This window comes from Nomascus leucogenys, chromosome 10 (genome assembly GCF_006542625.1).
Source record: "Nomascus leucogenys isolate Asia chromosome 10, Asia_NLE_v1, whole genome shotgun sequence".
NCBI lineage: Eukaryota > Metazoa > Chordata > Mammalia > Primates > Hylobatidae > Nomascus > Nomascus leucogenys.
In genome coordinates, this window is record NC_044390.1 from 10,361,025 (window position 1) to 10,387,330 (window position 26,306).

At 40.3% G+C, this 26,306-nt stretch overlaps 1 protein-coding gene and 1 pseudogene across 1 annotated transcript in view; one reads left to right on the plus strand and one right to left on the minus strand.

Annotated features, from left to right (window-relative positions):
- FGD6 (FYVE, RhoGEF and PH domain containing 6) overlaps positions 1-25,589 on the plus strand; it is a 140,287-nt gene extending 114,698 nt beyond the window's left edge. Inside the window, exons 15-21 of the mRNA XM_030819830.1 lie at positions 6,989-7,091; positions 8,862-9,008; positions 9,900-10,002; positions 12,252-12,379; positions 16,322-16,450; positions 17,591-17,739; positions 20,797-25,589. Of these exons, the coding sequence (XP_030675690.1) occupies positions 6,989-7,091; positions 8,862-9,008; positions 9,900-10,002; positions 12,252-12,379; positions 16,322-16,450; positions 17,591-17,739; positions 20,797-20,833 (796 nt within the window). The 3' untranslated portion in view covers positions 20,834-25,589. The remainder of the gene's footprint in view (positions 1-6,988; positions 7,092-8,861; positions 9,009-9,899; positions 10,003-12,251; positions 12,380-16,321; positions 16,451-17,590; positions 17,740-20,796) is intronic.
- On the minus strand, positions 265-4,810 carry LOC105738315 (annotated as a pseudogene).
- Positions 25,590-26,306: the final 717 nt, after the last annotated feature.

Here is a 26,306-nt window from a genome sequence, read left to right on the forward strand (position 1 = left end):
TCTTTTTTGTGACAGAGTCTCGCTCTGTCGCCCAGGAGTGCAGTGACGCGATCTTGGCTCACTGCAACCTCCACCTCCTGGGTTCGAGCAATTCCTCTGCCCTAGCCTTCCGAGTCAGTGGGACTACAGGCGTGCGCCACCATGCCCGGCTAATTTTTTTGTGTGTATTTTTAGTAGAGACGGGGTTTCACCGTGTTGGCCAGGCTGGTCTTGAACTCATGACCTCAAGTGATTCGCTCGCCTTGGCCTCCCAAAGTGCTGGGATTACAGCCGTGAGCCACCATGCCCAGCAACATAACTGTTTCCATTCTTCTTATCAATCAGGGTGGCAACCCTCTCTTCCGATGTCAGCTGGAGAGAGATAACTACCCCATGAATTTCATCCAAGTTCCTGCCAGTAGTAGCTGGGTAGACAGCTTCAGTTTCTTGTCAGGAGCAAAAATAAACACCACAAGCTCTCACAACCTTTCCCTTTTCTTCCATCTCGGGAGGATCCAGCATGCCCAACAAGACGGCAAGATCCTGATCCTTACCATCATTGTTGGGAAAGGGGCATTTTTCTGTTGGCTCATCACTATTGTAAGCATTGGTATCCTTGCTCCAGGCAAGATGGTCCTTAGCACTGTCTGTTGCAAGGGCAATCAACTTCACATTGCTCTTGGTGAATTCTGGTGCCAGCTTTGCAGCTCTGCCAAGCTCCATGGTTCACACTGATGTAGAGTCCCAAGGGTGGGAAAAAAGAATGCCACAGGAGTCTCCTAGAAAGTCGTGGGAACAGATACAGCCAACAGTGCGATTAGCCTCAAAGTTGGGAGCCTTGTCCCCAAGAAGCAGCCCTCTGTGGATGGCAGCAGTAATGACATGGGTGGGCGAGACAGTGTAGCCACGGCAGCAAGCAGCCAGCTGGTCTGGGCAATCCTGTTTGTCTTTTTGTTAGTAGTCCTGGCCTCAGTGATAAGCAGTGACAACTGAGAGCAATCACTGCTGAGTCAAACTAACTTTAGTGATGAGAGAAAGTCATTGTTTGGAGACTGGCATATGGAGAACTATTAGGGAAGGAGATTGTCTACTATCAACCATTAACAAATGTTTACTGGGCATCACTTACCCTGTCCAGGAGCTGGGGGTGTGCAATCCCTACCCTTAAGGATAAGCTTTTATTCTAAAGTGGGAGATACACAATAATCAGGTTTATTTATATATATGCACATATAAATAATTTGGAGTATTCAGTGTTATAAAGAAGAATAAAGTAGGCTGAGCAGATAGAAAGTGATGAGGTCAAGAACTTTTATGGGGTGGTGGGGCGGAGGGATCAGAAAAGTTATCTCTGAGGAGCATCAGAGACCAGAAACAAATCCCAGATGGAAGGAACAGCAAGAACAAAAGACATACCAGGGAGGCAGGAAAGGGTGTAGTATGTTAAAGAAACAGCAAGAAGTCCAATATAGGTAGAGCCTAGTACTCCAGGGAGAGCCTAGTACTCCCCTAGTACCAGGGGAGATTAAATGTGAGTTACAGTTTGGGGGCAAGAGCTAGGGGCCACCCATAGTAAGGTCACTGGATTTTTAAGAGTTTTCAGCTAAGTGATAATATCTAATTTATGTTTGTGAAAGATCACACCGGCTTCTTTGTAGAAGACAGACCATCAGGAGACTAGAGTAGAAGTTGGGCAGCCAGATAGTGAGTGCGCAGTAGATGATAGTGTGTCTTGGGTTAAAGTGATGAACAATGGTATGAATCAGAAAAAGCCCAATAGGATTACTAATGGGCTGAATGTGGGCTCTGCAGGGGAAATCATTGAACTGGAAAGTTCCCAATAAAGGAAAAATAAATTTCCAAGGGAGGATCAAGCTGGCACGAGGGAAAGAGAGCTAAGGCATGTTGAATGTCATCGTATGCCATGCTCTCCTTCCAAATTCCTCCAACCAGTTAGGCAGGTACTGCATCCCATATTAAAGGGGGTAAGGAGGCCTCATCCCTATTCAGTCCCTCCATCCCCTCCCACCAACATACTGCATGCTCCATCAGCACGGATCTGCGTGTGACTCCATGCATGCCAGCCAACTCCACAGCCGTCTGCCTTCCACAGGTGTTACCTCCACCTGCGGTTCATCCCTTTGTTCAGTAAGGAATATGGAGCCTCTACCTTGGGCCAGGCATTGTGTTGGGCATCGGGACACAGTGGATTAAAAATTAAAAGGGTCAAGTCAGGTGCAGTGGTTCACGCCTATAATCCCAACACTTTGAGAGGCCAAGGCAGGCGGACCACTTGAGGTCAGGAGTTCAAGACCAGCCTGGCCAACATGGTGAAACCCCATTTAATATTTTATATTAAAAATATAAAAATTAGCTGGGCATAATGGCACACGCCTGTAATCCTAGCTACTCGGGAGGCTGAGGCAGGAGAATTGCTTGAACTTGGGAGGCAGAAGTTACGGTGAGCCGAGATCGCACCACTACACTCCAGCCTGGGCAACAGAGCAAGACTCCATCTCAAAAAAAAAAAAAATTAAAAGGGCCCTTCCTTCACTGAGCTGACATTCCATGGAGGAGGACAGGCACTTAGCAAATATTAAGACAATTAAGTATTGTGGTGATTAAATGATGCACAGAAAAAGTACCGGGGCAGGAGGCTGTAAAGCAAAGGACCTTAAACTACAATGGGGGTGAGAGGGCAGCCTCTTTCCTACAAACCCTGCTGTTTATATTGACTTAGGAAAGATAAGTAGGAGTCAGAGGGGCAAAGAGGAAAAAGGAAGAGCCTCCTGGTCATTAGGAGCACTGTGTACAAAGGTCCTTAGGTGAGAAGGGGCATGACATATTCAGAGAATTGGAAGCCAGTGTGGCATGAGCTCAAGAATGAGGAGGAGAATGACCCAGGATAAGCCTGGAGGGACAGGTGACTTAGATGGTGCAGAACCATCTTGTGGGATTTGGTCTTTAGCCTAAGAGCCACAGGAAGCCACGGAAAGGCTTATACAAGGGAATGATGTGATCAGATTGGCATTTTTTAAAGAGTATCTGGCTGCTGCATGGAATATGGTTTGGGAGGTGGCCTAAAGGAGGGGACTGATTGGACACAGGGTATAAGAGGAGTTCTTCAGAGGAGACTCCAGCATATACTATGAATTGGGAGGTGGTGCCATGCACTGTGACAGGGAGCACTGGGAGAGGAGCAGCTTTAGGGGAGAAATTGGGAGTTGAGTTTCAGGTGTGCATATGGAATGTAAGGTGCCTATGCAACATCCAAATGCAGCCATCAAGGGGCAGTTTCTGTAAGGATCTGGATTTCAGAGGGAAGTTGGGGCCAGAGGCATATATTTGGGCACCATCAGCTTAGAGATGACCACAGCTGGCAGACTGAATGAGGGTACACAGAGAGTTCCCTGCCAAACTCCTGTAACTCTTTAAGTCCTAACTTTGTCATCACCTTTGCAAAGCCATCCTTGCTACTTACATAAGGTAATTTACTACTTCTGTGTTATGTATCTACATTTGTCATATCATATGTTAATTGCGTTTCACCTCAATTCAGTGTGCATCCTTACAAGTGAGGTATATTTTGTGTGCCCAGTTCTTGGCTTAGGTCCTGGCTTAGTAGGCTCCCAGTGAATGTTACTCACAGTGTTACTCACAAATCAAAGTGATGTGGCCTTTGAACCTCAGAGAAGCATCCTGCAGTTAGTCCAAGTAGTAAATGGTGTGGCATGGTCTAACAACCCCAAATCCTTTCTACTGAAGGGTTTTTAATTTTTTTTTTTTTTTTTTTTTTTTGAGACAGAGTCTCACTTTGTTGCCCAGGCTGGAGTGCAGTGGCATGATCTTAGCTCACTGCAACCAACACCTCCCAGGTTCAGGTGATTCTCCTGCCTCAGCCTCCTGAGTAGCAATGACTACAGGTGCACACCACCATGCCTGGCTAATTTTTGTATTTTTAGTAGAGACGGGGTTTTGACATGTTGGCCAGGCTGGTCTTGAACTGCGTACCTCAGGTGATCCACCCTCCTCGGCCTCCCAAAGTGCTGGGATTACAGGCATGAGCCACCACGCCCAGCCATGTTTTTAACCCTTGGCGATTCATCCCACTCATTGGGAAAGTGGTACTTACTTGACACACATTTGCTTTCTTGTACTATACACATTCTATAAAGAAAATAATACTTGACTTAACAATTTTTCAGTTTGAGGAAGATGTTGATTCTTCTGCTAATCATGTTACAAAAGGAGACTAGAATATCTCCACTGGATGCTGCGGGCAAATGTGTGTGGTCTGTGAGAAATGTGTTATCAAGAGCTGGTAAACATTGTCTTGGCAGAACCCTACACAGGAGAGAGCCAGGAATGATTAAATGAAAGAACAGCATATGTGACATGATTTGCACAGTTGAATCACATTCCACATGCTCCCCGGGCTCCAGAAGAATCCAACAGCAATTCTCAAATTTACCATCTGCCTCTCTGCTTTCTGTTACTCTTTTGGTGAGGGGCCGGGGAGGGGGAGAGAGATGGTAATGTGTTATGAATGTTTGCTTGGAACCCTGAGCATGTATTCTCATCATGTAGTTCTGCAGAGAACATGAGCAGAGGCTAGCAATGACCTGGTGGTGAGAGGTCCAGTCCTTAACTACACTTGGGTTTAATACCAGCTCATCACTTAGTCTGTTGTCTATAAAGCAAATTATCAAACATTACTAATTCTCAGTTTCCTTACCTGTAAATGGTGAAGGTGGGTAATGATGTTGTAGTTGGGGGCAGGGAGTGTAAGATCCAATGTATATTCCATGGGGAAGCTCTGAGGGTGAGACATGGTGACATTTGCTAAGCATTTAGCAGAGTTGGCTGACGTAGTAACTGTTAAATGGCATCTCGTTTTGGCAGTAATGCTAGAATAGTAGCGGTAAATAAGGCAGGGTTTTGTTTGGTTTAGAGAGAAAGAGGTTATTTCTTTTTTGTTGTTCTTCATATATAATGAAAATTTGAGAAATTGATTTAAAATTTTATTTGTAAAGTGGATTTCTACCTTTTTTAATCCACATAAATGAACATTCTAAATGGCACTCAAGCCATGGATTAGGGAGGTGCTTTCTGAGAATGATGATTGTAGGGAAGGTGAGTGGTTTCTATTCTTGACCTGCCCTGGGTTCTCTAAAATACAGCAACATATGTCTATATGTACCATTATTTTTTTTTTGGAGACGGAGTCTCGCTCTGTTGCCCAGGCTGGAGTGCAGTGACACGATCTTGGCTCACTGCAAGCTCCGCCTCCCGGGTTCACACCATTCTCCTGCCTCAGCCTCTCCAAGTAGCTGGGACTACAGGCGCCCGCCACCACGCCCAGCTAATTTTTTGTATTTTTAGTAGAGACGGGCTTTCACCATGGTCTCGATCTCCTGACCTCGTGATCCGCCCGCCTCAGCCTCCCAAAAGTGCTGGGATTACAAGCGTGAGCCACCACGCCCGGCCTATATGTGTACCATTATTAATGTTGGAATTTTTTATTTTAGAAACACCCTTTAAGAGTTCAAATATACTTAAAGTTAGGGCAAATAATGCCAGAAACTGCATATTCAGGCACCCAAACTAAAAATAATCATCAAGATTTTGCCACTGATTTTCCTGTTTCATAATTTTCTATTTTAAAACAAATTGCAGATATCAGGTCATTTTACTTCTGCTCTTTTTTTTTTTTTGGAGACAGTGTCTTGCTCTGTCACCCAGGCTGGAGTGCAGTGGCACTATCTCGGCTCACTACAACCTCCACCTCCTTGGTTCAAGCAATTCTCCTGCCTCAGCCTCCTGAGTAGCTGGGATTACAGGCATGCACCACTATGCCCGGCTAATTTTTGTATTTTTAGTAGAGACAGGGTTTCACTATGTTGGCCACGCTGATCTCGAACTCCTGAACTCAAATGATCCACCCACCTTAGCCTCCCAAAGCGTTGGGATTATAGGCGTGAGCCACCACACCCCGCTGATTTTACTTCTGTATACCTCAAAATGCCTCTCTAAATTAAGCTACAGACTTTTTTTTTTTTAACACAGTCACAATCCCATTCTGATGAATTTTGTTTTATTATGATGGAGTTTTAATTATTTATTAAAGTCTTTCTCTCATTCCCTCTGCCTCTTTTCTGCTCTTTCTCTACTGTGTATGTATAGATTTATATGTTTATTTTTATTTATAATACCTAACATGTGCCTCTCAATTTTAAATATACAAAACAAAATTTAAACAGTGGTTTCATAAGTAGGCGGATACCAGTAATGATTTGGAGTTAACATGGTTTTGGGAAAGAGGCATGGCTGGAAAAACAGAGAAAAAAAAATACCCTTGTCTGACCAAGCTTGCCCCTATTTGGCCCATTCCCATCTAGCGCTGAATTAAAGATATCTCCTGATGAGCTGGGTAGGGACAGAGAACTTGGTGGGTGAAATAGGTAGAGAAGCCCTAACAAAAACTGCAGCCTTTACCGTGTGAACCGCGTTGTCAACATCTGCTTTCTAATACAAAAAAAATATGTTCCCTTCACCCCAGTGCCCTTCGTAGAAATTTTTAGTGACCCTTAGTAATCTAAAGATATTTAGTATTCTATGCTATAAATTGGAATTTGAAACTTGACTTATTGGAATCTTTTTAAATTCTAGGATGATGTCTTAAGAAACTCCTTGGCTATATAAATAATCATAATTATTAATTGTACAATTATCCTTTAAACCAAACCAAAAATATTTTCATTAGGAGAGTTCAAAGGCTATTTAATATAAAGCAGAACTTTTGGAAAGAAAAAATAAGCGTTGCTAAAATGCCATCATGGGTTCTCTGTTGTCTGTTCTGATGATCTGTTCACTAAACCTCAGAGTTGCTGCTTTTTTGACTAGTATTGTTGGAGGGTGGTGGGATCTGTTGCCATGGGAGAAGGAAAAGAAGAAAAAGGAAAAGAACAAAAGCTGACATCTGGTTGATGAAAACTTTTGCCCCCAACAGTTCTGCCACAGAAAGGGATGAATGGCTAGAAGCGATTTCCAGGGCAATAGAAGAGTATGCCAAGAAAAGAATCACCTTCTGTCCTAGTAGGAGTCTTGATGAGGTATTGTCTTCTCCTTTTTTTTTTTTTTCCAGTGCATTTCAAAGTTTTTACCTTAAACATTTCACAGGGGTTTAGGAAAGCAACATGTGTTTCAGAAAATGATTGGACTGGACATCAGAGAGTTACTCTACAGATTAATGTCTCATTTCAGCACTGAAAGTTTATCCTCCTATTAATGTCTCACTGCAAGTATGTGATAGCATAAAGCATATTCATGTATTTTCCCAGCTATAAAACTTCATTGTAGGAAATTTAGAAAATACGAAATAGTTTAAGGCAGAAACTAATCAGCTGCCATCCCACTACCACAGGCATCTTTTTAAGTTAATTTTGCATTAGAAAATTTTTAGATTGTAGCTAAACTTAGTATTCTGAGCACATGAAAAATATAATAGCCCATATTTCTTTTCTTTTCTTTTTTTTTTTTTTTGAGACGGAATTTCGCTCTTGTTGCCCAGGCTGGAGTGCAATGGTGCGATCTCAGCTTACTGCAACCTCTGCCTCCTGGGTTCAAGTGGTTCTCCTGCCTCAGCCTCCCTAGCAGCTGAGATTACAGGCATGTGCCACCATGCCTGGCTAATTTTGTATTTTTAGTATAGTTGGGGTTTCACCATGTTGGCCAGGCTGGTCTCAAACTCCTGACCTCAGGTTTTCCGCCTGCCTCGGCCTTCCAAAGTGCTGAGATTACAGGCGTGAGCCACTGTGCCTGGCCAATAGCCCATATTTTTTTTTTTTTTTTTTTTTTTTGTTGAGACGGAGTCTTACTCTGTCGCCAGGCTGGAGTGCAGTGGTGCGATCTTGGCTCACTGCAACCTCTGCCTCCTGGATTCAAGCAATTCTCCTGCCTCAGCCTCCCGCGTAGCTGGGACTACAGGCACGTGCCACCACGCCCAGCTAATTTTTTTTTTTTTTTTGAGACGGAGTCTCGCTCTGTCACCCAGGCTGGAGTGCAGTGGCGCGATCTCGGCTCACTGCAAGCTCCGCCTCCCGGGTTCACGCCATTCTCCTGCCTCAGCCTCTCCGAGTAGCTGGGACTACAGGCGCCCGCCACCACGACCGGCTAATTTTTTAGTAGAGACGGGGTTTCACCGTCTATTTTTAGTAGAGGCGGGGTTTCACCGTGGTCTCAATCTCCTGACCTCGTGATCCACCCGCCTCGGCCTCCCAAAGTGCTGGGATTACAAGCGTGAGCCACCGCGCCTGGCCTACGCCCAGCTAATTTTTGTATTTTTAGTAGAGATGGGTTTTCACCATGTTGGCCAGGATGGTCTTGATCTCTTGACCTTGTGATCTGCCCGCCTTGGCCTCTCAAAGTGCTGGGATTACAGGCGTGAGCCACCACGCCCAGCCAATAGCCCATAGTTTATCCTCATCTTTTTTTCTTGTTTGTTTTTTGAGACAGAGTCCCACTTTGTTGCCCAGGCTGGAGTGCAGTGGCGCAATCTCGGCTCATTGTAACCTCTGCCTCCCAGGTTCAAGTAATTCTCTTGCCTCAGCCTCCTGAGTAGCTGGGATCACAGGCACCTGCCACCACACCTGGCTAATTTTTGTATTTTTAGTAGAGACAGGGTTTCACTATGTTGGCCAGGCTGGTCGCAAACTCTGTACCTCATGTGATCCGCCTGACTCAGCCTCCCAAAATGCTGGGATTACAGGCGTGAGCTGCTGCGCCTGGTCCTCATCCCCATCTTGGTAGTGTGAGATGCCACTGCCGAATAAAAAGGCAGGCAGTGTGCATGGAGATAATCAGAAGTTGTTCTTCTTCCACAGGCAGACTCAGAAAATAAAGAGGAAGTTAGTCCTCTTGGATCGAAGGCTCCTATCTGGATTCCTGATACCAGAGCCACAATGTGTATGATCTGCACAAGCGAATTTACTCTCACTTGGAGACGACACCACTGCCGGGCCTGTGGAAAGGTTGGCAATGATAACACCCATCTCCATTGTGGTCTTTACTGTCTCCAGGCTGTACATAGTGAGGAAGTGTATTTCCCCTCATAAACCGTTATAGTTCAAGAATAACAATAATTATTATTATGTTAATAGTAGAAAACATAAATGGTGTTTTCTCTAAATATTTAGGGGCGGGAGCAATCTTCTTAGTGAACTTCCACCCTCCGACTTCAGAGTTACTTTAGAACATCAGTAATAAATAACTGATTCAAAAACAAAATCTAACAAATCCACAATTAAACAGGCCCTCACATTTACAGCTATTATTTAAACTGCATCTCTCTAGTACTAAGTATCTATAGTATTCAGTAGGGGGAATGTTCAGTGTTGAAGTTATCCCTAGTGATGCTTCTAAGCCTTCATGATCTCATTAGTAAAATGGGTGTAGAAACAATGACATCAGAGAATTACTCTAAAGATTAAATAAGGTTGTATTTAGAGAGCATTTAGTATGGAGCCCAAAAACTTGGTAGAGGTGCAGAGACGTGGTCGTTGCTGCAGCAGTGATGATTACGATGATGACAATGATGGTGATCAGTATACCTCACAGGCCTTTTTGCATGCCAGGTACTGTTCTAAGCATTTTGCATATATTAACTCCTTTACTTTATTATTTTATGTAGTCAGCCCTCTGTAAGTAATCATCTGTGGCCCCTTCATCTTTCAAGTGTGGTACTATGCATTAGTTCACTATATGCCTGAACTCCATAGAGTTATTATTGAGACGAAGTGAGCCTCAGTGACTCTGAAACTGTTTTGAAAAGTGGATAGCACTGTAAATTATAACATACTTTATGGTTTAGAAACACAAGTTATTGTAATGAAATTAATGAAATAATTCCAATGTGTTTTCAGATTGTATGCCAAGCTTGTTCATCTAATAAGTATGGCTTAGATTACCTGAAAAATCAACCAGCAAGAGTATGTGAACACTGTTTCCAAGAACTGCAGAAATTAGGTAATATATAAGTAAAGATTTAACCAAAAATTCCTTTATTCCCCAGATGCTTTCACACAACCTTCTGACAGAAACACCTTCGGTACATTAGCAATATGATTGTTGATACTTATCTCCAAATTTGTAGTAAGCTTTCTTAATTCATATTTTGTTGTAATTCTGGGAGAGGTTGGGCTGAAATTTGGTTTCAGTCTGTGTAAAAGGTTTTGCTAAGAAAACTGTAGAAATGTAATTACAGTGTAAAACACTTAAAACAGTAAAAGGAAACTTTAACTTTCAAGTAATTTTGAAGTTTATAGTTTCACACGATAGCGTGCTCATTACAAATCATTTTATCTATATGTAGAGTAATTCTCTTTACTTAGGTGGCACTTCATTAGCTTAATTCTAGTCAGTTAATCTGATTTAGTGAGATCTTAATGTACATCTGAATGTGCAGCTTTTTGACCAAACACAAAAATGATACTATTTCCCTGCTCATTATTTACAGGTATCCTCCAGTAAAATGAATGCAGCTTAGCAGGACTGCTCAGGTCTATGTTTTGGGAGGAGATTTTTTTTTTTTTTTTTTTTTTTTGGAGACGGAGTCTCGCTCTTTCACCCAGGCTGGAGTGCAGTGGCGGGATCTTGGCTCACTGCAGGCTCCGCCCCCCCGGGGTTCACACCATTCTCCTGCCTCAGCCTCCCACGTAGCTGGGACTATAGCTGGGACTACAGGCACCCGCCACCTCGCCCGGCTAATTTTTTGTATTTTTAGTAGAGACGGGGTTTCACCGTGTTAGCCAGGATGGCAGGAGGAGATTTTTAGTTAAATTCCTGAAACCTGTAGGATCTAAATTTTATTTATATGTATTTTTTGAGATGGGGTCTTGCACTGTTGCCCAGGCTGGAGTACAGTGATGCAATCTGCAACCTCTGCGTCTCGGGTTCAAGCGATTCTCCTACCTCAGCCTCCCGAGTAGGTGGGATTATAGGCACGCGTGACCACGCCCAGTTAATTTTTGTATTTTAGTAGAGATGGGGGTCTCACCATGTTGGCCAAGCTGGTCTCGAACTCCTGACCTCAAATGATCCACCTGCCTCAGCATCCCAAAGTGCTGGGATTACAGGCATAGGCCACTGTGCCTGGCCAGGATCTAAATTTTTAAAAGTCTGTTCTTCATTTCCCTGAAGGATAGCTTTTCATTAGCAAGGAGGAATTTCTAAGTGGATGACGTGATATTTCAGAGTCCACATATTTCTAGATGAATAATTTATTATTGTCTGTATACATTTTCCAAGAAGACCCATCCATCTCTTCCTTTATGTTCCTCTCTTTAGTCTGGGTGTATGGTATAAGCTGCAAACATTCAAAATTCATCTTTGAATTCTCCTTCCTCATCACCTATACCCATTTGGTCAATAACTCTTGTCAATTTTATCATCAAAAATCTTTGTCTTGATTTCTCCATCCCAGCCCTAATAAGGCCTTTGTTATCTCTCATCTAGACAACTATAATAATTTCCTAACAAGTTTTCTTGCTGTTAGTCCTTTCTCCTTAGTACTGCCAGATATAATCTATTTTTCCAAATTTCATCTGCTCATGTCACTCCCCAGCCTAAAACATATAAACAACAGTCCAGTTTCCTTCAAACCAGCCCCTTTTTTAATCTGGCCTCATTATTTTCCAGATAGATGATTTAATTTCATACCACTCTGCCTTCGCTCACGCTGACCTCTTAGTGCACAGTGTTCCTCCTGCTTGTTTTAACCTGGCAAATTCCTACTTATTCCTTCATGGCCAACTTTTATCTTATTATCTTCTCAGCTTTCCCTGAACCCTCTGCAATCAGAATTCATTACTTCTTCATCCATGTCCGATAGCCCCCTTTTTAAAACTGCTTTGTTCATTGTAGCTGGTCTAGTATCTAGACACTTAACAATACCAGGGTTCTTTGGGGTTTACGTCAGTAGGGAAGGTTTTTTGGATTTTTTTTAAAGTTGGTAGTATAGTCACATGTTTCATAATTCTAAAGGCACACAAGAGTAATCCTTTCACATAAAGTTCAAAAAGTATAAAACCATAGATAGTAGAAAGTCTTCCTTCCACTCAACTCCCAGCCATCCATTGTCCTTTTCCAGAAGTTATCAATGTTGTTTCTTAGTGCCCTTCCATGGATATTTTATGCAACAGTGTTTATGGATTTGAATGAAATTGAATTGCAAAATGCTGAGCATTGCCTACATAAGTGTGCCTGATTTGTTCTAGATCATCAGCACTCCCCTAGGATTGGATCTCCTGGAAATCACAAATCTCCTTCAAGTGCCTTATCATCAGTCTTACATAGTATTCCATCAGGGAGGAAACAGAAAAAAATCCCAGCTGCTCTCAAAGAAGTAAGTGTTTCCATTAAACTTGCAATGTGATAGAGGCTGAATTATTCATATGCATATAATACACCATTTTTCTTTCATATAGGAAGATGTCATTTCCCACAACTATTAAGTCATGAATTTTAATACTGATGATGGATGTGGCTGCCTCACAATCTTGCTTGGTCTCCTGTCTGACCTAAGTCATGTAGAAAATGGCTATTGAAAGGTTTAGAGAACATTTAATGGCAGTGATAGAAAGTAAAGATAAGTTGGACACACATTAATTTTTTAAAATGACTTTGAGCAAGATCCTTGCCAGAGGGAAGAAGTCCACAGAATATTTTGGGCATTTTGTTAGCATTTACTGATCTGCACGTTTATTTGTAGGCATTGGTTGGTTATGCACAGCTGATATCACTGATAGTAGGTTGTCTTTCCTTTAAACTTCCTTTAAAAGAAAACTTTAAATAGTGATAATAGCCTATATGCTTAGACCTGCTAATGGTGTATTCCACAGACATTGTTGATATCCTATCCCAGCTCCTCAAATTTAGAACAAACAGCACTGCCATTTTGGCTACTCCATTATGATCAGTTTATTAATGAGGTCCACCTGTGCTAGTTTTGTGGCCAGTAGTTTTTAATTTGGTTCTCTTGCTTTTTTACTGAGGAGGTGTTCTAGCATACATAGTGGAAGGAGAGAACTCTAAAAATTTGATCAAGATCATATTTCTTATGTAAAGTTACGAGTATATTCCCAGTTGAAACACAATGTTTTAGAGGTCCATGGAAATTATGGCACGTATCCATACTTGGTTTCTTGTTATGTCTGAATAAAATTTCATTGTTTGTGTATACCACAGTTTATCCACCCATCTCTTGTTGAATATTGGGTTGTTTCCACCTTTTGGCTATAACGAATTATGCTGATAGAAATATTCATGTGCAAATTTCTGTGTGGACATATGTTTTCATTTATCTTGGGTATATACCCAGAAGTAGAATTGCTTGCTCATATGGTAATTCTGTTTAACTTTTTGAGGAACTGGGAAGTTGTGTTCTTATTCTAGTAATGTTTAAAATATTTTTAGAAATTCCTCTTTTTAGAATTACATTTAGAGCCTCAATACTCTCAGTAATGGCAGACTACAGCTTTTGAGTTGGATTTTTTTTTTTTTAATTTTAATTGCTTTTGGGGTACCTGTGGGTTTTGGTTACATAGATGAGTTGTGTATAATGGTAAAGTCTAAGATTTTAGTGCATCCATCACCTGAGCAGTATACAGTGTACCCAATATGTAGTTTTATAGTCCCTCACCCACACAACCCTGATTTATTTTGTAAATAATCAAATCATTGGAAGAAATGTTTTGTGGATCAGTTAGGTGATTAAGTTGGTGAACAGCAGTTTTATTTTTAAAAATACAGGTCTAGTCATGGCTATTCAAATAGTATTATGGTTGATCTTCTTGTGTGGCTACTAAACTGATCCTAAATTGGTATGAAGGAGAAATGTAATATATTTTGAGCAACATTAATAACAACTTAGATAAGAACATAGTAGGATTCCAATGTAACTATATTTTAAGCAAAATCTCATTTGAATGTTAAACATTCTAGTTGGATTTTTTTCCTCTTTTTTTTCACTGAGATAGGAAACAATTCTAGTTTTTTAAAAAATTACTTGGTAGTCTTTATAAGGATGTATTTATATAAACCTACTGTTGCTTAACAAATATTTCTAATTTAATGTTAGATCTTAAATTTCCCACTAAACAATATATACTTTCATGAAATTTATAAGAAATTAATATAATTAAAGATACACTTTTAAAATTCACAGAGCACATGTGTATTAGTTTTCCATTTCTGCATAATAAATTACCACAAACTTAGCAGCTTAAAACAACATACATTTATTATCTCCAGAGTCCAGGCATGGGTTAGCTGGGACTCTGCAGGGTTATAATCAAAGGCCGGGCGCAGTGGCTCACGCTTGTAATCCCAGCACTTTGGGAGGCCGAGGCGGGCGGATCACGAGGTCAGGAGATCGAGACCACGGTGAAACCCCATCTCTACTAAAAATACAAAAAAATTAGCCAGGCATGGTGGCGGGCACCTGTAGTCCCAGCTACTCGGAGAGGCTGAGGCAGGAGAATGGTGTGAACCCAGGAGGCAGAGATTGCAGTGAGCCGAGATTACGCCACTGCACTCCACAGAGTGAGACTCCGTCTCAAAAAAAAAAAAAAAAAAAAAAAAAAGAAAATTTTTGGCAAGTACTGAGTTCTCATCTAGAGGCTCATCTGGGGAAGGGTCTGCTTCCAAACTCATTCACGTTGTTGACAGAATTCATTTCCTTGTACTTGCAAGACTGGGGGCCTTGGCTTCTTACTAGTTTTTGGCTGGAGGTCCTCAGCTCCTTGCCATGTGGGCCTTTCAACATTGCTACTTAGTTGTTCAAAGCCAGCAAGGAAGAAAGTTTCTAGAGTGTCTCCTAACAAGACAGGGCCATATATAAGGTAGCTTGATCATGGGAGTGACATCCTATCACCCTCACCAAATTCTTAGAAGCAAGTCATAGGTCCTGTCCACACTCAAGGGGAGGAGAATGTACAACACTGTGACTCTCTACGGCAAGAGTCATGGGAAGCCACCGTAAGCGTATGCCTGCCATACCATTACTAAGGTAGATCCTAAACATTTTTTTATACATCTACTCCTCTTACATTTTTAAAAGCACAACTTTGAATGACCATTATTAGAATCAATAGGCCAGGCACGATGGCTCACACCTGTAATCCCAGCACTTTGGGAGGCCAAGGCAGGCAAATCAACACCAACCTGGCCAACATGGCAAAACCCTGTCTCTACTAAAAATACAAAACTTAGCTGGACATGGTGGTGCATGCCTGTAATCCCAGTTACTCGGGAGGCTGGGGCACAAGAAACGCTTGGACCCAGGAAGCGGAGGATGCAGTGAGCTGAGATTGTGCCACTGCACTCCAGCCTGGGTGACGGAGTAAGACTGTCTTAAAAAAAAAAAAAAAAAAAAAAAGGCTAGTTGCGGTGGCTCACGCTTGTAATCCCAGCACTTTGGGAGGCCAAGGCGGGTGGATCACAAGGTCAGGAGATCGAGACCATCCTGGCTAACACGGTGAAACCCCGTCTCTACTAAAAAAAAAATACAAAAAAAAATAGCCAGGCATGGTGGCAGGTGCCTGTAGTCCCAGCTACTCGGGAGGCTGAGGCAAGAGAATGGCGTGAACCCGGGAGATCGGGCCACTGCACTCCAGCCTGGGTGACAGAGCAAGACTCAGTCTCAAAAAAAAAAAAAAAAAAAAAAAAAATCAATCAGTAAAAGCTTACTGTCTTTTTGCATAGAGATGAAAACATTTTCAACGTTTTATGAAGTAAAAATTAGCCTCTTTTCTTTCTGACTATAATTTGGGAAGCAAAGATTGATTCTTAAAATGAGCTTCCTTAATAGTAGAATTTTGTTTATTATTCTGTTTGTATGGTTTTTAGAAGTCCAAAAAGTTTTTTAGGAACAGAATTAAAGGTTCAAATAATTTTCCCTGATGCCCCAAAATAAGAGCAATAAAAAACAAATCCCCAAGTCCCCAAATCCAGCTTTTAGAAAAGCATTTTAGTCTTCTGGAACTATTTTTCTTCACCTGCCAACCCAGAAAACACAGATGAACCCACAAAGAAACATACGCAAACATGTGCAGGCAGTTAAACCAAGTAAAATTCTGTAATTGCCTCTAACATGGTTGTTTGTTTTCTTTTTTATGCTCACGTTAATAGCAGAGTTCAATTTGTATAGTAGCACTGTGAAAATATATTTCATTCTGAAACATTCTGTCATTACAGTTATTGCTGTCAGCACCTATTGGCTGCAAATAATTTTGCTGTTATAATTTGTCTGAAAACCATTAAACTTTGTATGGGGTTTCTTATCTAGGTATCAGCAAACACAGAGGATTCTTCTATGAGTGGCTATTTGTACAGATCAAAGGGCAATAAAAAACCCTGGAAACACTTTTGGTTTGTCATAAAAAATAAAGTACTATATACATATGCTGCAAGTGAGGTAAGATCTGAAATCTAAAGATGAGTAATTTGGGGTTTTGTAATGCCAACTGCAAGTAATTACAATATTTTAAAAATCCATTTGTTTTACATATGATTTTTTGCTTTTGGATGGGAGAGGTGTTGTTGCTGTTATTTTTAATGTGAACAGTGTTCTTGCTTTGTACCTGGAGAGCTGTTTCTCAAATGTGTTAGGAATTTTCCATATTATTAAAATGCAATTTTTGTGTGTGTTGTGTGACTACTAATTACTTTACTAAAGGCAGAGCTGCCCCCAGGTGCATTGGCTCACACTTGTAATCCCAGCACTTTGGAAGGCTGAGTGGGGGGGGGGGGGGGGGGGTGGATCACCTGAGGTCAGGAGTTCGAGACTAGCCTGGCCAACGTGGTGAAACCCTGTCTCTACTAAAAATACAAATATTAGTAGAGTGCCTGTAATCCCAGACACTTGGAAGGGTGAAGCAGGAGAATTACTTGAACCTGGGAGGCAGAAGTTGCAGTGAGCCGAGATCACGCCATTGCACTCCAGCCTGGGCAACAGAGACTCTGTCTCAAAAAAAAAAAAAAAAAAAAAAAAAAGGCAGAGCTGTGTTTCTTTCTGCCAAGCTCTCTTGAGTGATACTCCCTTTACTGTCATCCTTAGATTGCATTGATCTGACAGCAGCATAGATAAGATAGGCTTTTTTGGATTATAAACAATTCTAGCAGTTTAATTCTGTCCTTTTCTCCTACCTGATCACCCTGTGTTCCACCATCCTATGAAAACACTGCTCTAGGGTCCACACTTTTCCTTAGTGGGATCCAGGTAAATAGCTTACCTTTCTGAGCTGTTTTCTGCATCCATAAAATGAAAGTAATATAATGACGTGCCTTCCTTGGTTTAGTGAGGATGTTGTGAAATTCACTAGATGTGAACATGCCAAAAATTGTGTGCCACAGTGCCTGGCATATAGGGTACCTAGGGAGGGAGTGGCTTAATGAATACTACTGAATAAATGATAAGTGAGTAAGTTGTTAGAATTATCATTACCTTATATGTGAATAATTGAAATTAAATTAGAGCTATGTAGATCAAGAGTTTTCAAATCTGAATTTTGTCTCAATCTAAAAACTTTTCTCCATTTGTATGTTTTTAAATTAGGACGTGGCCGCTTTGGAGAGTCAGCCTTTATTAGGATTCACTGTTATTCAAGTTAAAGATGAGAATTCAGAGTCTAAAGTATTTCAGTTACTGCACAAAAACATGTTATTTTATGTATTCAAAGCAGAGGATGCTCATTCAGCTCAGAAGTAAGTAATCTAGCCATATTTTTCTTTTATTCATGAGATTTCAGTTTTTTAATGGTTGCTTGTAAAATGACCTACTTTAAGACATGGGGACAACTCAAAATTTAAATCAGAGATTCTAATTAGAAAGATTGAACATATTATTCAAACTCTTCAGAATTGTTTTAAAGACAAGGCGGGGGTATCTGGAATATTTTCAGGAGGCAGAGGGGAAAAGAAAATAGGTAGTCCTATACAAAGTATTTTATCTACACATGATCTCAGAGGAAGCAGCGTGATGCTGCTCTGCTGAAAGGAAGGAAAGCTAAGGCATTTGACCTCTCCTTCTATGAGGGTAAGAATCTTCCCTTGAAACATTCCAGGACTTTGGCAATCCAGCGATTCATTTGTGCCATGGAACAGCAGGAGTTTAAACAGCTGCTCGCTGCTAACTTCTTTGGGGAAAAGGTCAAACACATTAAGAGACTCCCATGCTGTTCCCAGTGACTGAGTAGAAGGAAATGGCTATCAGTTTAGATGGCAAAGGCTGAAACAGTCTCTTCAGAATTCCAGCAAGAATCTTTACTTAGATGTTATCAGTTTGCTTAACATAGAGATGTATATCTACCTCTGTGAAATTAGTTCTCTTTTGAACAAAATAGTTCATCATCTCTCTTTCATTTGATTTTTACTTTGGCTTCACAAAAGAATACATTTTTGTTTTCAGGAAGAGGTGTTCATGTGTTCTCCACAAGCTTAAAAGTGCATGAAAATAAAAAAAGAATGCTTTGAGTAAGCAAAGCTTTTAGTTTCTTAAGACAGTTAAGATTAATGTACCAGAATTGCACACATCCCTGAATACCAGCCAGGCACAATGTTGCACACACTCTGTAAGACTCTTTTTTCAGTCTATTTTAGGATATCCAACAGTATATAGCTATTCTTCCAAATATTTTCCTTTGGCTACTGGAGAATATTTTTAAATTATGTCACTTAACCATCTTTTCTATAAAAATTATTTAGACAAAATAGTAATTGCCCTAAGATTCTGTCAGATATTAGCTTTCTTACAATTTTCATCTGTATTCATCAAACTGAAAAAAAGTACTGCTTTTCAATATGTGTCATCTTTTGCTTATATCATTGAGTTGACAAGATAGAAATGCCACCAAGACAGAATTACATGTAGTTGGGTAAAGGAAATCAGCTTACTTGTAATTTAGAATCGACCCAGGCTAAATTATAAGTTTCTCTTTATTAATATCATATGGATTGCTTTTTGAAGTACATGACAGAATATTAAAATGTATTAATTTTAGTGGAAAAAAAGCCTTGCTATGGCAGTATAACTTATATGCTATTTATGTTCAGTGTTAAATTTTTGAAAATTCCTTAAAATTTGAACTGAATCTGTTATAGGTTGCTTTTACAAAATAATTAAACTGAGTGATTTCAAGTGTTCATAGTTCTCTGGACTCTCTTCTGTACATATATATATATATATATATATATTTTTTTTTTTTTTTTAATAGAGACAGAGTCTCGCAATGTTGCACAGGCTGGTCTGAAACTCTTGGACTCAAGCAGTCCACCTATCTCAGCCTCTCAAAGTGCTGGAACTACAGGTGTGAGCCACCATGCCCAGCCTACATAAAATAATACTGTAAGAAATGTTTCCATAAGAAAAGAAAAAGTTCAGAAGCAATTACATTAGTAGGGAGGAAAAAGACTACCCTCAAGTATCTTCTGAATAATTGCAGCTGTGTATATTGTCAGATAAAACTTTGAGACTAAAGAATTTTGGAAAGACGTCTGTGAAACTTTGAGAAGCTTTTTTTTTTTTTTTTTTTTGAGATAGAGTCTCGCTCTGTTGCCCAGGCTGGAGTTCAGTGGCGCAATCTCAGCTCACTGCAACCTCTGCCTCCTGGGTTCAAGCAATTCTCCTGCCTCAGCCTCCCAAGTAGCTGGGATTATAGGTGCACACCACCACGCCCAGCTAATTTTTGTATTTTAGTAGAGACAGGGTTTCACCATATTGGCCAGGCTGGTCTCGAACTTCTGACCTCAGGTGTTCTGCCCAACTTAGCCTCCCAAAGTACTGGGATTACAGGCATGAGCCACGGCGCCAAGCCAAGAAGCTCTTATATAGCATGCAAACTTTTGATCAACACTAGATGCCAGATTCCTTTTAACTGCAAATATTGAAACAGGTCTGTACTAGGGGATATACAAGGAAACTCTGATTGCTAGAGTTAAGGTAGCAGGAGACAGGGAGCTAGTGTTCCTAAAAGCACTGAGTCCAAATTCCAGATAAAAAAGAAGTTGTAATAAAGCCTTCACTGACATATCAACTTCCAAAATAAATTAATTGGTAGCATCAAGATTTCATAGAACTTTTATACATGAAATGGTCCCTTCCTTATGCCTATCAGAAATGAGAGGCACACTTTCCAGGCTAAATTTTGGAACAAATTACCAAATAAAGGGTAGTTCCATGTATGCAGAAGGCCAATTTGCTGCAAGAAAAGATCTTACTGGCTGGGCACGGTGGCTCACGCCTGTAATCCCAACACTTTGGGAGGCAGAGGCAGGCGGATCACCTGAGGTCGGGAGTTCAAGACCAGCCTGACCAACATGGAAAAACCCCGTCTCTACTAAAAATACAAAATTAGCCAGGCGTGGTGGCACATGCCTGTAATTCCAGCTACTTGGGAGGAATCGCTTAAACCCAGGAAGCAGAGGTTGTGGTGAGCCGAGATAGCACTATTGCACCCCAGCCTGAGCAACGAGAGCAAAACTCTGTCTCAAAATATATATAGATATATAGAGATATAGATATAGATATATATAGATATATAGAGATATAGATATAGATATATATAGATATATATAGATATAGATAGATATAGATAGATATAGATAGATATAGAGATATATATATATAGATATATAGATATAGATATAGATATCTTACCTATGTTGTTATGGTAATGAGGACCACAGGCCCAGCTGTCATCTCTATGGTGTTCACATGTCAGATGATTAGGTTTTACAAATCTAACCGATTTCTCTTATCAATAGGTGGATAGAAGCATTTCAGGAAGGCACAATATTGTAGCAGTATTGGTTTTATCTCTTCTGTGATTCCAAAGAGGTGGAATTTCATCAGAATGGAGTAAATGCAATTCAAAAATTGTATAAAAATGAACACTGCCAAGATGAAGCCAACCAGACCCTTCATCAAAGAAATTGTTTTGTTAGGTATAAGCAATTTTTAAAAGGTGTTTGTTTTTTCATTTATGTTATTTATTAAAATTTTGATGTTTACTTAATGGTCAGAATTATTTCTGAGACACACTGAATTCTAAAGTACCATTTCTTTAGAGACCAGAAAAACTATCTTAATACTGTATACTGTCTTAACTATTCGTGACATTGTCCACACTGTTTTCTTACCTTACACTGTAACATTCTTACTGGTGGAAAGTCTTTGTAAGGAAAAAATACATAGCAAGGAGCAAATTTCCACAAAGTGCTTGGTTTAGGAATTGTGATTATTATAAAACTGCTGATGAAAAAAATGCATGTCTTTGAATCAATAAACTTGGGTGAATTTTTGTATCTTTTAGTGGAAAAACATGGGCAGCTTCTACCTCAGTAACTGTGAACTGAAATTTCAGTAAATTATCTAAAGTATTTCTGTTGTTAGGTACCTCTTTGGCAGGAGTTAATATTACATCATCAAAGAATTATAGCAAAGAGATAGAATCTGAATTTTTTAAAACTGTGAGTAGGAATGAAGATGTTTTTATTTGCAGAAGAATACCACAAATAACCAACTCTTTGGGCTTTTAAGTCCAATCTTTTAAAAATTCTACCACTTCAAAACAAACATAAATGTATCATTTTTTAAAATAGCAAAATATAGCAAGCATTATGTTACATAATATTCCCTGCTATTATAAGAGTTCTGAGCCCAAGTCAATGATGGTATTTGTATCTATAAGTAATGTTACATTTCCAAAAATATTGTGCATTACAAATGGGACTGGAATTACTATATCAGAAAAGCACAATTATAAGCCAGTAATAACTGAAATTCTATAGTATTCATTTTCAAAAGGTCTTTTTCTACCACTTTGTGATATCCTCCCTCCTAATTAAAAAAAACAAATCCTTTCTCTATAAGCAGCTATCAGCACACGTCCTTAGGAAAGATTTAGATTCATAATTCTGGTGCACTTACTGTTTAACATATGAACTACCTGGTACATAAAATTGTTGATTAGCAGAAGAAAATAAAATAATACTGTGATAAAAGCCATCCCTGATGTTCACAATATACAATTTATTAACTAAGTTTAAACTAAATTATCTTAATGGCCGTGAGCGGTGGCTCACACCTATAATCTCAGCATTTTGGGAGGCCGAGGCTGTTGGATCACCTGAGGTCAGGAGATCAAGACCAGCCTGGCCAATATGGTGAAACCCCATCTCTACTAAAAATACAAAAATTAGCCGGTCGTGGTGGCGCATGGCTGTAGTCCTAGCTATTCAGCAGGCTGAGGCAGGAGAATCGCTTGAACCCAGGAGGCAGAGGTTGCAGTGAGCCGAGATAGTGCCACTGCACTCCAGCCTAGACGACAGAGCGAGACTCCGTCTCGAAAAAAAAAAAAAAAATTAAACGGCAAGGTTATCCATAGAATATTTCTTTAAAGCGTATAAGAATTTTCCTTTCTGCCTCTAAATAAAGGATTTCCTAATTCAGTGTGATCCTTAACAGCAACCATGAGGATTACTGAGTGCCTTTCTGGGGCCTTTTGAATGCTGTTTGGTGCAGCACCAGAGTCCCTACTAGATCTAAAGTTGGCTGCTATAGTTTTTTGTGGCTGTTTTTTGCTATGGAGTCATTTGAACCTCATACACAATCCTAACGTGCCCTCCCCTTTCTGTCATAGCAGGTACACTAAAATTTCTTCGTAGCTCAATTTTATATAATCAAGATCACATAAATAAGGCTTCCATGTTAGAATTGTTGCAGTTTCTAGTGTATTCTTTTTGGAGGCTAAAGTTATACCTTATAAACTGTTTTCTTTCTGCGTCTGGCATTTAGCAAGACAAGTTATTTGGGTTTTCTTTCCCTCCTCTTGAGCTTTCAGCCTTCTGACTACAAGGTTTGGCTTAAGCCTTAGAATCTAAAAAATATCAGCCAGCCTATTCTATCTTCTAAGACCTGGCTGAATCATGAACCAGTTCTAAATCTAAAGAGAGTGAGACAGGGAAGAAAGTTGGCACAAACTTACAGTAATTTTAATTACATGTAAAATGCATGTGACTGTATTAGCTATTGGCTTAGCCCCATGGAGGGTTTAGAAAAATGTGTAGTCTTTGTGGAAGCTATCCAATTATCCTTCTCCCAAAAAGATGTTTTAAATGTGGAATAGTATTACATTCCCCTGTCCCTTTATGAGTCCTTCATAACTTACTAAAGCTGACCAATTGTTATTTATGTAACCTGGCTCATTCATTGTCAACTAAGAACCTAATTATATGCAATTTATTGTTAAAAAACTATAAAAATATATTTTGCTAGTATTTTAGAGGAAAAATGATATTGGGCACAGTCTATAAATGGGGAGAAAAGTTAAGTAGTATCTAGATTCCAAGGATACTATATTTATTATACAGATATGTGTGCCTGTGCTTCCATCAAACCCTTTTTCAGGTATCTCCTTTTAATTCATAAGGAGGAAAGAGTAGGGCATTTATAAAGCTAAGCTAAAAATGATGCTAAGCATAACGTAGATGAGACGCCAGGCTGAACCAGGGGAAGGCTGGCATTGTTAGTGTCCCCAACTAGCAGTCCACCTTTATCTGTGGCAGCTATGAATGTATAGGACCCATCAGAGTCCTAAGAAAATGACAGTAATTATCTCTGGCATCATCCACATTTCCGAACCTCTTTCCAATCTCTTCCCTTTTTCTGTAATGTACCCGGCATCCCCCTATTGTATTTTGGTTGCTCAAGATGCTTGATTCTTTGAGTGTGTAGTAGCATTTCTTAAAATGAGATCATCAGACCAACCCTTGATTCACATAAAAGCTGTAATGACACAACAAAGAGAAGGTGACAGTTTTAAAGTATAATTGTCAGCCAAATGTGTATTTTATATTTGGTTCGTAGAATATATCTAGATGTGGGGAAAGTCTCCTATTTGGTAATTTAGTTAAAACGTAAATGTTGTATCACAGCATATGTTGGTATGTTTTGGAGTGTGCTTCCATTGTGCTCAGCTTTTGAAAAGTTTGAGATCCATTTTAGTCAAATGTAGTCAATGGAATTTCCAGAGATACATATTCTGTTTTTCTTAGTGTACCACACACTCCTTGAAGGCAGTACTTAATATATCACTGTCTTCCATAATACTGCCCTAGGTCTTTTTAGTTTTTAAGAGACCGGGTCTCACTATGTTTCCCACGCTGAACTCAAATGCCTGGGCTCAAGCAATCCTCCCACCTCAGCCTCTGGAGTAGCTGGGACCACAGGGGCATGCACCACCAGGCCTGGCTTCCTGGGTCTTTAAAGAGAAAATATTTGTTCAATTGAAAACAGGATTCTTGTCATCTACAACTCCAACACAGCCTGAAAATATCCACGTTATAACCTGGACTTTAGACCTACTCTCTCCACTATCCTGCAAAGCTACATTTGTAACTACCTATTGGCTATCTATATGAGTCCTCAAGCATCTCAGACTTTACATGAATCAAACTCAACTTTCTTCCCATTCAAATCTGTTTATTTTCTTCTGTAAGAGAAAGATACCATTTGAGACTCCAGAATCTGCCTCTAACTCTCAACAAGACTCTGCAATTACTCTCGTATCCTTTCCATCCTCGTTGCCCTACTGTTATTACATAGGCCCTGGTTCAAGTCCTTGTTACTTGTTCCAATGAATAGTGACTTCTAATTCCAATGCCGTTGTGTGATCCCATTTTAAACACGGCCAGAGCAGTCTTCCAACAACATAGCTTTAATCTAGTTTTATCCCCACTTTTACATGCTTCAGTGGCTTTCCCAGTGACTTGGCATAGAATACTTCCTCAGTTGCCATACACTCCAGCTAACTCTGACCCAACCTTTCTTTGTTCACACAGTTTCCTTTTTTTTCCTCATTCACCCATCCGCATCTCTGTTTATCCAAGACTTCTCTGTGATAGCTGACCCTTAGTCTTTCTCTCCCCTATTCCTCCAGACTAGATCCTGTCTCCTTCCTGCAGCCCCCACACAGCCTTCAGTTCACAATCTTTTGTATGATACTTAGCACCTTCTATCCCTAAGGACAACTTGAATGAGATTTCTGGCAGGGTGCCTTGCATGCAGTGGACACTCAGTATTTGCTGAATTAAATTCCTTCCTATGGATCCCTTCTGATTTTTTTTTTGAAGTGCCTCTAATACACATATCATTCTAGGGCTTATGCCACTTGTAATGTCATTTTCTAAAGGAAAATCTTATCTATGATTTTTCCCTTATAAGAGATAATTGTTTTGAGTAGGGTTTTTTAAAAGATAAAGGGTAGTAGGAAATTTTTTAAAGCCTAAATATCAAATTCCTTTTCCTTTGGGGTTGGGGGAAGGAATGAAGGGGGAGCAACTTGCTCTTTCATATGAGTTGGTCATAGCATGTAAGAACCAGTCTTGAAATATCGTTTTTTTTTAAATGGCTTATAATGTATTTCTAGAAATACTTTGTACTTAAAATGATAACAGTTTGTATCTTTTTGTCCATATAAAGATACTTTATAAATAAATTAGCATTGTAAATAATGTTAATATGTATTATATTTATACAAAATAAATTTACTATAATATATTTTGTTGGTGTGATTTTTTTCCCCCTCAAGACAGAGTCTTGCTCTGTCGCCCAGGCTGGAGTGCAGTGGCGCAATCTCGGCTCATTGCAACCTTCACTTCCTGGGTTCAAGCAATTCTCCTGCCTCAGCCTCCTGAGGAGCTGGGATTACAGGCGTGCACCACCATGCCCGGCTAATTTTTTGTATTTTTAGTAGAGACGGGATTTCACCACGTTGGCCAGGCTGGTCTCAAACTCCTGACCTCAGGTGATCCACCCGCCTCAACCTCCCCAAGTGCTAGGATTACAGGCGTGAGCTGCTGAGCCTGGCCAGCATCATACATTTAAAGATGAACTTCGGCTAGAGTCACACATTTAAAGATGAACTTCGGCTGGGCGCGGTGGCTCACGCCTGTAATCCCAGCACTTTTGGGAGGCCAAGGCGAGCGGATCACTTGAGGTGAGGAGTTCGAGACCAGCATGGCCAACACGGTGAAACCCTGTCTCTACTAAAAATACAAAAAGCTTAGCCAGACATTGTGGTGTGCGCCTGTAGTCCCAGCTACTCTGGAGGCTGAGGCACGAGAACCTCTTGAACCCAGGTGGCAGAGGTTGCGGTGAGCTGAGATCATGCCACTGCACTCCAGCCTGGGCAACAGAGTGAGACTCCGTCTCAAAAATAAATAAAGATGAACTTCATTTACCTCTTTTCCTGAAGCACAATTAATGGAAACGC